General features: G+C 40.7%; 1 protein-coding gene across 3 annotated transcripts; it reads left to right on the forward strand.

Moving 5' to 3' along the window:
- The first annotated feature begins 271 nt into the window (after positions 1-271).
- On the forward strand, positions 272-16,306 carry ACSL5 (acyl-CoA synthetase long chain family member 5). 3 transcript variants are annotated; one of them, XM_036385705.1, is made up of 21 exons: positions 272-282; positions 5,465-5,624; positions 6,168-6,276; positions 6,929-6,993; positions 7,073-7,174; positions 7,487-7,586; positions 8,727-8,905; positions 9,546-9,578; positions 9,775-9,826; positions 10,368-10,441; positions 10,884-10,961; positions 11,175-11,309; positions 11,783-11,917; positions 11,990-12,085; positions 12,603-12,675; positions 13,441-13,529; positions 13,610-13,726; positions 14,168-14,311; positions 15,229-15,334; positions 15,706-15,773; positions 16,166-16,306. In XM_036385705.1, exons 2-21 carry the CDS (start codon positions 5,469-5,471, stop codon positions 16,304-16,306), a joined length of 2,052 nt encoding a protein of 683 aa, XP_036241598.1. In that variant the 5' UTR covers positions 272-282; positions 5,465-5,468. The 3 variants fall into 3 exon arrangements, with proteins under 3 accessions (XP_036241598.1, XP_036241599.1, XP_036241597.1); XM_036385706.1 differs by lacking the exon at positions 15,706-15,773 and having other exon boundaries at positions 15,229-15,330; XM_036385704.1 differs by lacking the exon at positions 272-282 and having other exon boundaries at positions 5,469-5,624; positions 15,229-15,330; positions 15,702-15,773.
- The last annotated feature ends 1,434 nt before the right edge of the window (positions 16,307-17,740 follow it).

A 17,740-nucleotide genomic window follows, 5' to 3' on the forward strand; every position in this document is an offset into this window, starting at 1 on the left:
GAAATCTCTGGTAGTGTGCTATCAGTTAAATGTGGACCTTGGGCTGAGTTCAGTTCAGATATGTGTTTGTTCTTTGCTCTTCATAATTGAAGTGCTGTGATAATATGAAGTAAGGACATTAATATCTAGAAACTTTAAGTGCTACCTTTTCTCTGTGTGGCTAAGGTGCCTAGTGATAATATTCTAATTTTCTTAGGAGTTCTATGTGAATTTTCAAGTCAAGCTTAAGTCCTTGCTCTTAAAACCATGCCCTATCACTAGAGAAAACTTCCTATTAATATAGTTTTGATGCATGAATGCACTTTTTTTGAGGCACTTCTTGCATTTTTGCAAGAGTGAACCTGTATTATCCAATAGGATAAACAGTAACAGAACCTGCTATACTGACTGTATTTTAAATTCTTAAAAGCTTCAAAGGGCCAGTCGTGCATGTTTCTGAGTAGGTAGTTTCAAAGAGAAAATCTGATATAAGGACTATATGAAACATTGGCTTTTCAATTTATCTGAGAAAAAAACTTTTAGTACTAAGTAGTGTCATGATGTTGTTGCCCTCCTGATGGAGAGACAGTAATATCCAGGACAGTAAAATTCCTTATGTAAAAAAAAAAAAATGGTCTTTCTATTTAAACATACTGAAAGCTTGAATTCAATTGGTTTCATCAGCAAGGCTCAGAAACCACAGCACTCTGCTTCCTGAAAGTTACTAAGGCCTTGTCCTTTCCCACCCTCCAGCATGGTGTTTCTCAGCTAAGATCAAAAGGTGCTTGAACTGTTTGTCTCTGACTCTTTGAAGAGGTACTCTAAAAGCAAAGCCTCACTGAAGCATATCCTGGGCTTAATGCAGGTTACTGAGCATTTTGCTTTGTATTTTGCATGGCACTGCTCAGCAATCACTGCTGAGCTTCTGTGCTTTAACTTCCCTCTGGATGCTCAAAGCTTGATGTTCCTAAACCCTGTGGAACACAAGACTTCAGCTGCATCAAGGAGGAGTATGCAATACAAAGTTTCCAAGGAGTAAGAACTGGCAAAGCAGCTCACGTCTGCAGGACGACACCAGGCAAGAGCTGCACTGTGTAAGCAGGTGGAAAGAGTGAGTTACTGATGGTTAAGTAACTAATTAGTGTAGGTGGCTGTACTCCACTTTTCCTGCTTGTAAACAGTCAGTGTTGCCTTACTAATGATGAGAAAAAAGATGTCATGATCATGCCAAAAGCTTAGGCAAACTTGATGCAAAGTACATAACTGCAGAAGACATTCTCCCAGGCAGTGCAGACTGTTGCTTCCAAAATTGTGCAAGTATCAGAGGTTGCATTGTTGTCCATAATGAACTCTTGCAATGGAGATGACACTGATTTTTCTTCATATTTATGTAATCAAAAGTACAAAGATCAGCCACTTTCCAGTGGAGAGAATCTCACATGGAGAAGATAGAGAATAACTTTAATTCCTTTTAGGTAATGAAGGAATAGCTGTAAAGGGGGAGGTACAGTAGAAATGAGAATGTGTACTCCTGAACTCAAGGCTGTAAATGGTATCCCTGTAATCTCTTCTGATAAAAATGAAGCCTTTGACTCTGGGGCTTTAGTGGGTCAATCTTATCCCATTGACCATTGATCAGGGCAGACAACCTAAGTACACTTTCAACTGTCCAGCATCTAATTGCACAAGAAGCTTAACAGGTGGCTTGAGACATCCTGTGCATTTTGTGTCCCTGGGAGTTGAGCCCTCAGAACTCAGGAGTGTCAGACACTCCACCTCTGACCCCTCCGAAGTTTAGAAAGGCAACTGGTGCTCAGACTTACCCTGCAGTGGAAGTGGGTGTCTGTCCAAAATGCTTTGTTTTTTTTTCTTGTTCTGCACTGAGTTTTCACTAAATTGATGTAGATCAGGTATTATGTATGCAGGGGCACTTGGATTTGTGGGATGAACTCTGGTTGTAGCTGTTCCATAGCACAGATTTAGGCTGCAGCTGTTCTCTCACTATGGACAGGAAGGTCTATCAAGTACAGATTCCTGTTCTCTCTCTGGCTTTTCTGTTTTGATGGCAGCAGGACTAAATGGCATTTGGATGATGCCAGAGGTGATAAATTAGCAGCTACTTGGATTGACAAATAGTTACAGTAAAAGCTCTAGGCATAGGAAACAACTGTCCTAATTCTGGGAATTGAGACAAATTTGCTGACAATCTCTTGCCACAGCTTAAGTAACACACCCTATGTGCTTTGACTGAAGAAACTAAAGCCCTTTTGTGGAAACATTGTTGGAAAGTAAAAGAAAACACGGTCACTATTCTATTAGTAAAGTAAGAGTGTTGAAAATAGTTTTTCAGATATGAAAAACATTTTTTGTATTACCTAGATCTGTGTTTTTGTGCATCTGTACTTTTTTATATGCAACACTAAGCTCTCTATCTTTAAAGGGTATATATGCAAAGTCCTGCATATGTAGTTTCAGTCAAGGCTGTAAGAGGGCTAATGAAGACTCAAAGTTACTGCAAACACCCACCAAACCCTAGAAGCTAATGAGCATATAATACTTCCCAGACTTTAAAGAAACTTGTCAACAGGTCTTTCTTTAAATGAAAAATTCATTCAAATATAATTGAAAATCATCCTTGACTCCCTACAGGTATGCTGGGTAGGCTGCAATGGGATTAAACTACTGCCTGATCTTTCCTTTACTCTTTATGCAAAAGGCTTGTGAAAGCCTTTTTCAGAAAGGCAGAAACTGAAGGCAAAAGTTTTGCTGTATTAAATGATCATTTCTTGATTAGGTGTTCTCTCTGGACTTTGAGTTCTTTGCTGCAAGCAAAAAAATCATATCCTTCAGGGTTTGATGTTCAGTCCTCTTACATGTCCTGGTACAAAGTACTTTGCATGTTAGTCAGTGAGAACAGGGAAATACCCTGATGGAAAAATTTTCAGTGACTTGTCTACTGCTGCATGGAGCATTTGGGGTTACTGGGTTCTCTGATCCTTGTCACAAAAAGGTCAGACAAATGTCTTCAGTAAATTTTCTGTCCAATAAGTCCATGTAACAGACAGTAGCTATTTGTGACAACTGCTCTGATCTGTCTGACCTAGTCAGACAGTGTTAATGGTAAGCCATATCAATAAGTTAAAGAAGAGGACTTGGTGCCATAAATAAGATAGTTTTGTTTCTTACCTCTAGCATGATACTTTAAAAACAACCTATCATTCGTGGTTTCTGTGAAATCATCTTAAAAGTACTGTTAAAATAAGCAGAGAGCACACTTCAGCCAATAAAACTGGTGCAGCTGTACAGGCCTGTGGTGTCTCTGGTTACCTGCATATAGCTCTGTTCTCTCACTGCTGATTGAAAAATGACCAGGGAAGAGCCTGTGAAATGCAGTGAATGTGAACTCCTTTGTCAGTCTAGAAAGCTTCCAACATACAAATGGTGCAAATGTGATTTGCTCTGTCACTTGGATTTAGTAGTGGGCTCTGAGCTAAAGGAATAGAGTTTGTATATTCCACCTTTCATGATGGAGAATGGAAATGCCTCTACCTAGCTGCTCAGTGCTCATGCTGTAAAAAAGTGTCTTGCTCATGGTAGTGAAAGAAGAAATATAAACCACAAACCATATGCAGTTTAATCACTGCAGAAAGCTGCTTGCTAACTGCTCCATTAATGGTCCAGATATATATAGTGTCAAGAACAGCTGATTACCAAATTCACTTAATTAATAATCTTCAGTTTTCCAAACCAAGCAGTGCTAAACCTAAACTGCTAAGTAGCTTTGTCCTGAATGTAAATTTGATCAGCAGACCTGGATTTAGGTTCTGCTTTTTTTTTTTTTTTTTTTTTTTTTTTTTAAATCCAGGCTCAATTGATAAAGGTCCAAAGGGAGATGAGTGATATGCTGTGTACAAACAGGTTTGTGCTCCCACAGGATCAATATGCCCAGTGACTGGAATTGCCTATCAGTAGAGAGTCCCAAGGGCAGTTCCTGCCTTTCAGGCTGTAGCACAATCTTTTTGGACTCTGAAGCCAAGGTCAGGAGTTTGAAGGGCATGTGGCAACTAAGGTTTAGAGTAGGAAAGAGGACTAGGGAGTTGGTATTTCTCAGATATGTAGGTGATGTGCATCTGGCAGCTTGGACTAGCTGAAAAGCCTCTGAGATACCCTTTCTTATTCAGATGCAGAGCAGGCAGAGCATGCCTTTTTTACCAGAGAACACACCAGGATTGCTGATTAACCCTGCCACTGGAAACTACAAAACTGTAAAATAGATATGGGTAATCTAAATGAGCAGTCTGGGCTCAGACACTCAAATTCTGACTTCAGGTCCTGTCTGAACTTACTCTTGGTTTGTAAAATACCTTCAACTTCATTAGAATTATAGTTAAAAGGTAACTGGAACTCATTGCATCAGGACTCCTGGTATTCTTCTTGTACAGGGATTTAGTTGATAGATGACATATTATCTACTGATGGGGTTCCTTTGATTCTGTATGAAGGCGTTTGAGAGTGTTGTTCATCTTGCAAAGTGTGCGGTGGTGTGTCCTGCATAGATATTTAGACACTAGCAAATACATTTGCTGAGATCTAAGCTGATTCAGACAGAAAGCAGTCCTTCCTTTTGGCAATTCAATCTTAAAACACGTCAGAACATTTTGGAGATAAAATGCTTGTTTCTAAGGAAAAAAGCTCAGGTCTCTGTGTCTTGTAAGAAAGTCTGCATTCTCAGATTTTGCTTCCCTGTCCTTGATGGAAGATACCCCGGGGAATGCAAGCAGCAGAATTGTTTCTGTATTTCCCAGTTAGACTTCCATTGCACACATTGACTTCCAGGTGACCACTTCCTAGTGGAAAGTGGCTTTCACAGTTTTGATTTGTGCTGGTTTTTTTTTGGCTGACCACACTGTCACTCTCTGAAATATTTGTCTGGCATGACCAGGAAAAGCAGCTGACAGTGAATATACTGTTTGTCCTGCAGACATATATGTAGATGTACCCAACATATAATTTATCTTCCTATTTCAGCAAAACCATTTCCTATTGAACACTAACAATATTGAGGAATTTTCTTACTTCCACAATTCACATCACTGAACCATAGGCATTTTTTAGTTATACATGGGGAGATATATTTGGGAAATTATATACTGGTTTTCTTCAGGCAGATTTTTTTACTTAAGGATGGAAAGAATTTGTTCCTTGTCTGACTTCATCAGGCTTTGGCTTTCTGTGGAGGTGGATGCAGCATAGATTAAGATTTATGGGGACAGGTGACTTAAGATCTCTTAAGAGGCCTAAAGCATTGCATAAATGTGCTTCACTATTGTACCAGGACTCTCCAGGGGCAAACTGCTGAAATGATTTGCAGTATTATTTAACAAGCTACTTAAGTAACCATGGCTCATAGGTAATTAAAGCTTCTAACTCAAGTCTACTAAACCTCCTATTTGTTTCAGGTTCAGCTCTGGCTCCACTGATCCAGTACAATGATCTGGATACTTCAAGTGTTGTTCTCACCGCTCCCAACACCAGCATTGATCAGTCTCATTGCATTTGGAGCTGTCATCTTCCTGTGGGTGATAAGCAGGCCAAAACCCCTTTTACCTCCTGTTGACTTGAACAAGCAGTCGATAGGAATTGAGGTAATGCTTTCTCTGCTTGTGGGCATGGTCTGTTTTGGAGCTTCATCTGAATACTGATCCATTCTGACTCTGGGTGTCAGTGGAAGCTCTCCTGTCCGATGTGCACAGCCTTCTCTCCCAGGTGTACAACTCAAAAGCACAGTGGGGAGATGGGAGATCTTAAGATGCTGAGATGAGAAACAGCAGCTTGTTCCAACCAGGGTTAGGTGGAATTTTTACCAGATGGCTTTGGCTGTCACTGACTTTCCTTTTGTATTTTGAATGCACTGCATCAGCTTTGAAACTGGTGCTAGACTTCATGTAACAAGGGAAGTGGTAGCACTCAGTCAAGGCCTCTCAATAACCTGTAACTCAACATAAAGGTGGGCCATCTAGAAAATCTCTCTGCATGTGACTGAGTAGATCAAAATCAGGAAGGGAAAAGATTTCCCTAACAATACAATGCTATTGAAATGCTTTAAATGGGATTGATGAGAGAATGGCTGAGGAACAAATGATATTTTATCTGGTCTGCACTGTTTCATAACCATGCTCTGTTCCTAGGGAGGAGCCAGAAGAGCTGCACTCTTGACAGATAATAACCTGCTTTCTTATTACTTTGAAGATGCTAAAACCCTGTATGAAGTTTTCCAGAGAGGAGTGAGTATTTCTGGTAAGCTTTGCATCTGGTAGTTAGTACTTGTCTATGACAAATAAACAAAATTTTTCCAAGATCCTTTTCCTTGTGTCTTGGCTGTGGTAATAATGCAGGCTAGCAACAGCTCTTCTAACCTTCTGTGGGGTGGAGAGAGAGACAAGTGACCATATTTCTCCCTGTCCCAATTTAGTACTAGTCTTATTTGGGAGACTGGGCAGGAACAAATACCAGAAGCTGAAGATGGTAGAGTTCAGTCAAGAGTCAGCAGATACGAAGCATCAGAGGAACTGGGGGGGAAACACCTCTCCTTTGTCTTATGATGTGAGTTTTCCTGTGAAATTACTGCCTGTTTACAACAGATATGAATTTGTGCATGTCACTTCACAAGTCCTATGCATGGAAATGTGTGATGGTTTGCGAGCTATTTCAACCTCACATGGGTTGTGCAATCGAACAAATATCACCAGATCTTAGAAGTATTGCTTGTAAGGATAAAGCTAACAGTCTTACAGCCTTGGTTTGGGCAAAGTGCTTAACTATGGACACTGACCTGCTCTCCATGCAGTTCCCTGAATGCCTGACAGAAAACATTTCCCACTTCAAGTGTTTAGTGTTATGCAACTTCAGTACTGAGCTTTGAAATTGCTTTTCTGAACTCTTTCATTAGGAAATGGTGACTGTCTAGGCTACAGGAAACCCAAGCAACCTTATCAGTGGCTGACATATAAACAGGTGAGTATTGTACATGACAGATGAATTAATTTGGGATTCTGCCTTGTAACACTAAAGTGGGGGAAAAACTATCTTGCAGGTTTCAGACAGAACTAAATACCTGGGATCAGGACTTCTGCAAAAAGGATGCCAACCATCATCAAGCCAGTATATTGGCATTTTTGCTCAGAATAGGCCAGAGGTAAGCAAAAATTGTGTATTCTTTCCTGCACTATTTTGACACCTTGGGCCGAGAGGAGAGTCTGTATTTAAATAGCTTCAGGCCACATCAGGAACAATCACTTTTCCTTTCCAATTCCCTTTTTACTGACTGAGCACATGCCATTCCAAGCATGTAATGCAATGACCTCTCACAACTCTTATTCTCATGGGTGTGCTCCTTCCATACCCCCCAGTACCAAGTGCATGGGCTTGTCAAGCTGTATGAAGTCTGTAGGCAATCCTGTCTTGAAGGCTCCTAGTTTTCCTTAGTTGTGCTGTTTTCTCTTTTCAGTGGATCATTTCAGAATATGCCTGCTACACCTACTCAATGGTTGCTGTTCCACTCTACGACACTCTGGGACCAGAGGCCATTGTATATATTGTTAACAAAGGTAAATATTGACTTCCACTCTTTCATAAGGATTTTTCTAGGAAACTTTGTTTTGGGAGGGCTACGTTCAAGGGAATTTGCAAAAATCAGAGTAGCTTTAACCTTACTGCTCTTATAGACACTTAGTGAAGATGCTTTGCAGGGCACATGGTTCAATGCCAACAAGAATCCAGGGGGCTTTCTATGTCTCCTAGTGTCTTGATTGCAAGACCACTGAAGGATCTGCTAGGTCCTGTGGATCATTCTGCAATCAGTGCTCAACTATTTGCTATTTGAGATTTTGCAATCTTGAACTCCCACACTGCCAAACAAACAGAGAATGCAGCCAGACTTGCATGTAAATTAAGACTAGATTTATATGTCTGTCTGTATATGTCTGTAGGATGAAAAGAGTGGAGGAGGAAAGGGTAAAGATTTGCCTAAATCTGTTAAATCTACTGAAACAACACCCAGCAGGCGAACATGGAATAAACAGGCAAGGAAGTTAAATAAATCTTCAGACTTTCTTCCCCCAGTCTTAGGAGAGATATGGGGGGAATAAATATCCACTGTTGTTACAGTGATCTGGTATCCATCCCAAAAATAGGATTTGCCAAGCAAAACCACTTCAACAGTTATGGTGGTGAATCTTGGAAACAGGTGTTGTTTTGGGATTGATTACACAGCTGTAATTTACCAATCTAACTGGGAACTGGCAGGCTCAAGCAAATCCAGGTCCTTTGCTGACTTAAAGGAAAAGGCTTTTGTAACTGCATCTACAGGGAAGCTGAAGTATTAACTCATTATTTTTAGCTACCTCTTTCAATTTGGCTTAAATTTCTTTTGATTTAAGGAAGATGGCTAAACCTAAACAATATCATGGCAATACCAAAAGTTTCAATGCCCATCTTGACTATGAGCAATGATATTTCTTTTCAGCTCTTCAGCATTTGCCCTCACTTTATACTGCCAGAACATCAGGTTTGCCCAATCAGTTGAGTATGGTAGGAGGAACCTTCTCAGCACTGTAGGCCAGCCACTGAATCCATATAAACAAATGCAAATGGCACCAAACCAATGATATGTTCTTAAAGTATGTGCTGCTGAGCTGTCACTGGCCTCATGTCTTCTAAACAGACTTCTGATAATTTCTTTTCTGTAGCTGACATAAGCGTGGTGATCTGTGACACGCCTGCAAAGGCAGAGATCTTGCTTAAGAACTGTGAGGACAAAAAGACCCCATGTCTGAAGATTATTGTTCTCATGGATCTCTTTGATAAAGAGCTCAAGGACAGAGGAGCTAAAGTGGGAATTGAAATTCTGTCACTGCAGGAGGTTGAGGTAGGTGGATAAAGGCTTCTGTAATACTTTGCCAGCTTAAACATCTTGATCTTCTGTGGCAGCAATGACACTTTAATGTAAGCATTACCCAGTTGTCATGCCTGTACCTGACATCTTAATGAGCAGTCATTTTGAAACTTGATATCTTTAGTTAAACAGAGTTGCAGAGTTGAAACAGTTGACTAAAGTTGTGCCCATGTGCTGTGAACAGCCAAGACTTGCTTAGCTTAATTTGTGATCCTGTTGTAACAGGATTTATTTGGCTTCTAAGCTGGCAGTTGAATCTAATTGGAACTGTAAGTGCAAATTACTGGCTGCTTAGACATCCCAATACTAGGCTTAAGCTTGCATTCATGTAAAGAGATGTGGCCTACGTCAAATAAAAGGAAACCTCTCCACTCAGGACTTCCACATTCCTAAAGTAGTTCTGATCACTTTCCACACATTCAAATGTGTCCTTTCCACACTTGCAGCAGACAGTTTTTCGGAGTTCTGTGTATTGGATTCAGGAAGAGGTTTCTGTTTGAGTAAGATCGAGTATCAAGAGGCAAAGTAGTAAAACAAGTGTTGCATTTGAAATGCAATTACCTATTCACCTATTGTGCACATCTCTTAAGCTGTGGTTTTTTTTCTAAAACAGGAGCTGGGAAAAAACAACATCAGAGAACCAGTTGTAAGTATCTTTATGAAACAGCTAAAGACTTGTGAAACTAGTCTCTGGAAAGAACTCTGGCTATGCTGCTAGTAGAGGAGGCTGGCAGATTTTTTTGTGACCCAGAATTCCTGATTCATGACAGTTAAGAATTGTATGTAGTTACAGATAACCATCATAATCCTCATGCTGACTTTATGTGGCTTTTTCTCTCTAGCCTCCTAGGCCCGAAGATCTTTCTGTTGTGTGTTTTACAAGTGGAACCACAGGTAAGAATTTATAGTGAGGCTTCCCCACTGAAAGAGCCTCCCCATGCAGCTTCCCTGCACAAAAGTAAAGAAATCCTATGAACATGGAAGTAAACCAGTAAATTAGAGCAATGTCAAACTGCTCTTGCAGTTTTACTTGGGATATTGTTATTACAAGTGAAGTGCACTGTGATAAAGCTTCTTAAAACTGGGGGCAAGAAAAGCCAAATTCATGCTATCTTACCCTATGAAAAATGCAGCCTTAATGTTCAAGAGATTGGTTGTTCAACTGTGTATTTTGGTCCTCAGGGGCTAAAGCAAAAATCTTGTTTCAGCATTCTCTATGCTACTCCCAATTGCTCTGCTGTTTCACTATCCATCTTCTTTATGTAACATCCATAGCTGAAAGCACTCAAGATGAGGCATATTTGTGATCTCTCGTAAGAATAATTGCTGGGACTGAGCCTAGTACTGAGATAGTTCAAACTGAGCCGAACTAGACATGGGAACTGCCAGCAGAAGCAGTCAGAGCCACAGCTCACCTCGCTTGATCTCTCCAAAGGTAACCCTAAAGGAGCCATGCTGACACATCAGAATGTTGTTTCAAATGCTGCTGCCTTCCTTAGATGCACAGAGGTAAGCTGCTTTCCAGGATATGTCCCTCAGTCATGAAACCAGCTTTATTGTGGGCATTTTCTGTAAACCATTCACTCCCAGAAACTGATGCTTTCCTAAGTGCCCCTTTTTCAATGAGACAATACTACTGCAAGAAACTTGGTCTGAATTGAACAAGAACTTGTACATAGAAGTTATTCTAGAATGAGTCAGTCCTAAATACCAAGAGTACTAAACCATCTATTTCAAGATTTGCCTAAACATTAAACTAATTTTGATTTAGTGTGGCTGAGTGACAGCTGCAAATCTTAAAGAGGTGATGGATGAGCCTGAGTTGCTTCAGTCATTGAAAGTGTCTGTCTCAAAGTACTCATACTGATCCCAATTTTATTTACTTTCTACGTAAAAGTAACTCAGGTAGGCATAGAAAATGCTAACCTACTTCTACTTCCTTTCCCTCTAGAACACAATTGAGTGTACAAGTTCAGATGTTGCCATTTCCTATCTTCCTCTGGCTCACATGTTTGAGAGAGTTGTGCAGGTATGTACAGATATATGTATCTGAGCTTTTATGAACCAAATTATGGCAAAAGACATTAGCAATGTGTATGTCCTCAAAACCTATTCACACAATAACTTTCCCTATTTTGTAATAAATGGGCACTGGAAATCATGCTGCTTTTCATAGACTAATAATTATAGCTAGTGAGGCTAGGAATTCTGCTTGACTAAGGTTAGTCTGGTCAATTTTTAGACTGTGGTATACAGCTGTGGAGCAAAAGTAGGCTTCTTCCAAGGAGATATCAAGCTGCTAACAGATGACATGAAAACCTTGAAGCCAACGCTATTTCCAGTTGTACCAAGACTGCTCAACAGAGTCTATGACAAGGTATGTGAGCAATTTTAGCTGTGTTCTTTGTGTTCATATATCCAAACAAGCATACAAATACAAAATAGTATTGAATAAGTCATAACATCACCACTAGCTAATTACCCCCTAGCAAAAAGAATGTGTTAGAATCCTTTCTGAGGAGATGGAAAGCGTTCTGGGAGTATAAGAACAGCATATCCAGTCATGACCGGGCTATGTTTGTTGCTGTTAAGAGACAAAAACTTTGTTTACTTTTGTAATGCAAATGAATCAAGTGCACAGCTAACAGGATCCCTGTTCCTCAAAGCTATGGCTGTAGTGTTTCAGCAGTAACATGAATTAGTATTGCCTTTTGAGTCACCTCCTAGATACTGCAGTGGTGAAGACAGGCCCTAGAACACTGAAGTAAGATTTGGTGCCTCTTAATAAGGCAAGACTGAGATGTACAGATGTGAGTTAAACCCAAGAGTCACTACTACTTTTCCTTGCAGATCCAGAGTGGTGCAAACACCCCAGTAAAGAATTTCCTGTTAAAATTTGCTGTGTTTATGAAGACAGCTGAAATAAAACAGGGCATCATTCGAAATGACAGCATTTGGGACAAGCTAATCTTCAAAAAAATTCAGGTAAGTTATTCCAAGTGTAAGGGAGCTAGCAAGGTAATATTGGAGGAGCTGATGACTTCTTTTTACTTGTAGGAAACCATGGGTGGAAGAGTGCGTATCATGGTGACAGGTGCAGCCCCTATATCTCCCTCTGTCCTGACATTTCTTAGAGCAGCATTAGGCTGTCAGGTAAGCTGAGTTTTCTTTAAAAGTAAGCCTTGTTTGACTATGCACAAATGAGTGACCAGTGATATAGCTGGGGTCCAGCTCAATGCTGTCAAGTCTCAGGCATTTACAGACTGCTTCATCTGAGTTAACTGTAACAGGAAAAAAAATTCTGCAGGGCCCACTTTAAACTACACTACCAAAAAAACTAAGCTGTAGGCTTTGAGAAGAAGAATGGAGCAGCAGAAATAGGAACATGCAGCACTCATAGTCAGGCAGCTGCCTCTGAGTTTTGTGGCTTATTCTGACAGTTAATGAGCTCCCAATGTAGCACATTTGAGAACAGAAAATGTAGTGACCAAAGCAAAGTTTGAATAGGTGAACCTTAACATCTGGTTACACCAATAAGATCAAGATATCTTAAAGGCAAAGGTTGTTTTGGCTTCCTTCCTAAGAAAACTTGAGCATGGGCACAGTCGAAACTGAGGCCTTTCACACCAAGGACTTGATGTTCAAGGAATACTCATCCTTTCTCACACAGATCTTTGAAGCTTATGGCCAGACTGAATGCTCAGCTGGATCCACTTTCTCAATGCCTGGAGACTGGACAACAGGTATGGGAGCTGAGACTTGTGAAGTCTCCCAGAGCTGTCCACATAAAGGGGCACTCAAGCCTAAGTGCTGTAATGCTTTTAGTTTAATGAAAATTAAATCATAGGTACTCAAAGTGATTCTTGGTAGCAGCAGTCACCTGTCTGTTTAATAGGTACTAAAATTCTTGACTCAACCAGATGAGGAACCCCGGTGTAAAGTGTCATAGGTCAGTCTAGACTTTGTCCCAGAATATAGGAAAGGAATAGAGAGAGCTGAGCAAACTGGATAGAGACGTCCCAAATGGCCTTAAGAAACCAGCTTTGTCTCCTAAATGATATGTTTTACTCAAAAATATTAGACATGATACTTGACTACTTTCCTGAAGGACCTTGAAGATTTAGCTTTTTTTTTAGCAATACTGGATATTCTAAATTCAGACTCAAGTCACCATCTTTGTGAACACAGTAACTGCAGAGCATAATGAGGATGAAATGCAAATGAATACCAGGATCTATGAGAGGGGGTCCTGAGGAGGCACGAGCGGTTCAGTGCTTCGTGGCTGGTGAGGTAGATGACACCAGTAGTGCTCTAAGCATCTAGACTTAGCTGCTATTTGTCCTACATTAACTGTCTGAAAATGGCATTGCAACAACTTGCTTGAACATTTGATGCCATACTCCTTTAAATAATACTGGTTCATGTTAAAGCAGTGAACAAACCCAGTAAGTATCTACTATCACTGCAGCCTTTTTTGTTGTTTTGTTTTTGGTTTTTTTTTCTCTTAGGCCATGTTGGAGCTCCTCTGGCTTGTAATATCATAAAACTAGATGATGTGGAAGAAATGAGCTACTTCTCCTCTAACAATGAAGGCGAGGTAGGCACCATCTCCTGTGCATGTCAAGAAATACTGAAACATAAGACTTGGTGACTAACACTGTTCTCTACTCGCTATAGGTCTGCATTAAAGGACCAAATGTGTTCAAGGGTTATCTGAAAGATCCTGAGAAGACAGCAGAAGCAATTGATAAAGATGGCTGGCTCCACACTGGAGACATAGGGAAGTGGTTGCCAGTGAGTAGTTGCTTAACACAAACCATCTCTTGGCATGTTAATTCCTGTTACTTCACAGTATTCTCTAAAGATGGAATTCTAGGACAAAAGTCCTACACAGTAGATTCACTAGGTAACTCCAGTCAAAGCTCCAGAGACCAATTAGGTTACAGGGTATCAAATAACACCTCCTAGGCCCATAGTTACGACTATTCTTCACTGTAGAAGTGATATAACAAGGTGTCTTGGTTTCTGTCAGAGGAGAATAAAGGAGATGTCTAATCATGCCCTGAGCTAACTGGAGAAATTACACAAACCCTTCTCTCTGTAGAAAGCAAAGACCAGTATGTGGTTTCTAGACTAGTTCAAGATGTGCCTTTCATACAACTAAACAAAGCCTATTTATCTTCTCTTATATAAGACAGTGACTTGGAACTAATGACCTCCACTTTTAACTTCTAGAATGGAACGCTGAAGATCATTGATAGGAAGAAGAATATATTTAAACTTGCACAAGGAGAATACATTGCTCCAGAGAAGATAGAAAATGTCTATATCAGAAGTGCTCCTGTAGCCCAGGTCTTTGTGCATGGGGAAAGTCTGAGGGTAAGTGATGTTAGGAGTATCCTGCAAGATTTCCTTCCACTACAAGTTCTGGATGATCAGGGCACAAATGTATGCATGTACAAGAGTCTTTGAACAAAATCTGTTCCTAAGAGAGCTGAGTTTATAGGAAGATGTTCTCAGACCTACAGACTTGCCGAGTGAAAACTGGCATTGCTGCAAGCTGGGTAAAGGCTAATTACATACTTGTGTGGGATTTGTATGTCAGGTCACTTCTGTGCAGTTTAGATTCACAGAACAGTCCCCCCTGCAATAAGCAGGGACACCTTCAACTAGATTAGATTGTTCAGAACCCCATTCAGCCTGACCTTGAATGTTTCTAGGGAAGGGGCATTTGCCACCTCTCTGGGCAACCTCTGCCATTGTTTCACTACCCTCACACTTAAAAGAAATTCCTTGTATTTAATATAAATTTACTATCTTATAGTTTTAAACCATTACCTCTTGTTTTATTGCCACAAGCCCTACTAAAAATTTGTCCTCATACTTCTTGCAAGCTCCCTTTTAGTTTTGAAAGGCCACAAATAAGTCTTCCTGGAGCCTTCTCTTCTTCAGGCTGAACAACCCCACTTCTCTCAGACTTTCTGAACAGCAGAAGTGTTTCTCCATTCCTTTGCCAGAGGTGTTACCTATGCTAGCAGAGGCCAGTCTTCAGTCTGTAAACAGCTAAAAGTAATTGCTGGACCATTCAGCACACATAACAAACGGTGTCAGTACTTCAATTACTGCTGTCACAACTCTCAGTGACTTGGAAATCTTCATAGCTACCTTTGAAACTCTGAAAATGAATGGAACTGTAAATTTGACTTGTCATAGAAATACTGCCCACAATCAAGCTCACAAAGACATTTAGTATTCCTTAGCTTGGTCTCAGCCTGACTATTTCCACTTGTTTTCAGTCTTTTCTAATAGGTATAGTGGTTCCTGATGCTGAGATGCTTCCAGAATTTGCAGCAAAACTGGGAGTCAAAGGTTCCTTTGAAGAGCTCTGCAAAAACCCTGTGAGTGGCATTGTGTTTAGTGGGTTAGAGACAGCATTTAATTCTAAGTCCAATCCTACATTGCTCTGAATTTGTTCTATCCACCCCTTTTCAGTAATTTGAACTGGTTTAATGCTGGGTGAGTCATGAAAGTACCCTTACAGCAAAAACTGGAACTGAGTGTGTCTCTTGTTTCAAGGGCTATCACTGCTCCTTTTCCAGTGAGAAGAGAGACATGACTCTGTAGTGGCCTTAATATGAGAAATCTTTAATGTTGAAATATGTATTCTTGCCATCCTCAGTTGTCCCTGACTGGGCAAATGGTTATGGTTTTGAGCTGCAATTACAGAATGACAGCTTTGCCCACTCTGCTTCTGCTGTGTTTCTTCTAGGCAGTGAAGAGAGCTATTTTAGATGATATGATCCAACTGGGGAGAGAGGCTGGCCTTAAATCCTTTGAACAAGTGAGTATTTTCAAATCCTGCTTGTCACTAGCACCTGTATTGCTAACACAGTGGCTGGGAAGTCTCCATTCCTGCTACTGCCTGTTCCAGGAGGGGCCCTGAGGCAGCTGCCCCACACACCTGATTGATGCAGTCAGTGAAACATTGGCTGCCTGTCCCTATACCAGGAGACCAGGAGCTGTGAAAAGCAACTGTAGTAATTGCCAAGAGATGGAGTGGAGGCTCACAACAGGCTGTAGGGGCTGTTCTGGAATTCCACTCTCTTGCTGTGTCAGCCAAAAAACCAGTTCAGTTACTGGATCTCCTGGGACTGAATTCCTGCCCAAGGAAGCTGGGAAGAACTGTTATTTGTCTTCTAATGTGTCATGCACTAAATGGTTTTCTTTTAATAGGTTAAAGACCTGTACATCCACACAGAGTTGTTTTCTGTAGAAAATGGACTCTTGACGCCAACACTGAAGGCAAAGCGAGGAGACGTTGTTAAATTCTTCCAGAAGGAGATTGAGGCCCTCTATTCATCTACTCAGGAGTAAATAACCAGTTTAACTCAAACTGCACGGAGTAGTTCAATCAGTGACACTACATGGCCTATGGTGAAGACAGGCTTGAGTGGAGGGGAACAGGAACTTAAATAAATTTAAGTTTGAAAAATGACTTGTGGATGAAGATGGCTGTAGTATAACTGACAACTAGCAGTGTTAACATCCTGTGGGACTGAGCATCAACTGTCTAGGCTAAGCCAGAACTTTCATCTTTCTTGGACTGTGCCTGAAATGCAGTAACATGCAAGAACCTCAGCCTTTAAAAGACAGCTGTTTGCACCTCTCATTGTCAAAAGCAAATCTGGTTTTCCTGCTGAAACTACAAACTCCACTGTGACCCATTGTGGACTGATCTGCAATCAGACTGAACACAGTATGAATTCATGCTAACATCTGTTTAGCAAATACAGAAGTGAATTTCCTGTTCCTAGTCCTGGACCACATGGTACAAGTTGTTAATAATGAAAATGAGTAATCATTTGCAAAATACATTTGTCTACAGCAAATGTTCATTGTTTAGGAGGCACTGGATTAGTTTTTGCACATTTTCAAATGAAATGGCAGTGTTAAAGCCTATACACTTATGAATTTGAGCCTAATAAGTGTAAACCTTTAGCTGTCAATCCTAAGGTTATAGGATGCAATAAATTGAGACTGCACAATCAAATTAAAGCCTGTGTGAACTACTTGTGGCTCTGCTGCAACCACATTGTCAGCTGCCTGGCTCTGTATGGCTGCAGCTAAAACACAACTGCTGCAGAACGTGAACTTGTTCCCTATGCTGTCACTGGTCAGCCACAGCTCCAGACATGAGGCAATAATGTAGTGTAGTCCAGGTTTGCTCCTGTAGTCTAGTTGCTCCTCTACCAACTTTCTTTCCTTTGTCTTCAGCTTAGGCTGAGGTGAAAGAATGAATTTACCACATGAAATAAGATGTGAGATTTTCTTGTGTTAAGCTGCTGCTTCAGAAAATGATTTAAGCAAGATGAAAACTGTCTTACGTCTTCCATCAGTCTGTGCTGTCTCTGCTGAGAGCTCCTCCCTGTCCCTGCAGTAGTCAGCTCTAGTTCATAAGGCAGTGCTAACAAGGATGCAACATGGGGAAGGTGTATCTGTAGCTTTCCTAGGCCAATTCGACTGCAGACAAAAATTGTCTTCCTTGTCTTGTTCAGACAGCTAGTGGCTTTTCCTCTCCCTCTTTAATGCTCTTGCTCAGCTATCCCAAAATGAAAGTAAGATTTATCAAAAGATCCCCACTTGCTGTTAGGCAGCTCTAGCTTTGACTAGTAAAAACAACTGACCTAATTCTGTTTCTAGTCTGGGCCCAAAGACCTTGACATCTTAGGGTAACCATTGTGTCACTTACTGTGCTTATCAGAAATGTGAGGCTATAAAGGCATCTTTGAAACTGCATGTAACGATGCT

The sequence above is a fragment of the Molothrus ater genome, chromosome 8 (assembly GCF_012460135.2).
Source record: "Molothrus ater isolate BHLD 08-10-18 breed brown headed cowbird chromosome 8, BPBGC_Mater_1.1, whole genome shotgun sequence".
Taxonomy (NCBI): Eukaryota; Metazoa; Chordata; class Aves; order Passeriformes; family Icteridae; genus Molothrus; species Molothrus ater.

Coding starts and splice junctions, on each gene's coding strand:
- ACSL5 (XM_036385705.1), top strand. CDS start 5,469: ATGATCTGGATACTTCAAGTGTTGTTCTCACCGCTCCCAACACCAGCA. Junction 5,625..6,167: donor AGCAGTCGATAGGAATTGAG/GTAATGCTTTCT, acceptor CTCTGTTCCTAG/GGAGGAGCCAGAAGAGCTGC. Junction 8,906..9,545: donor TGTCACTGCAGGAGGTTGAG/GTAGGTGGATAA, acceptor TTTCTAAAACAG/GAGCTGGGAAAAAACAACAT.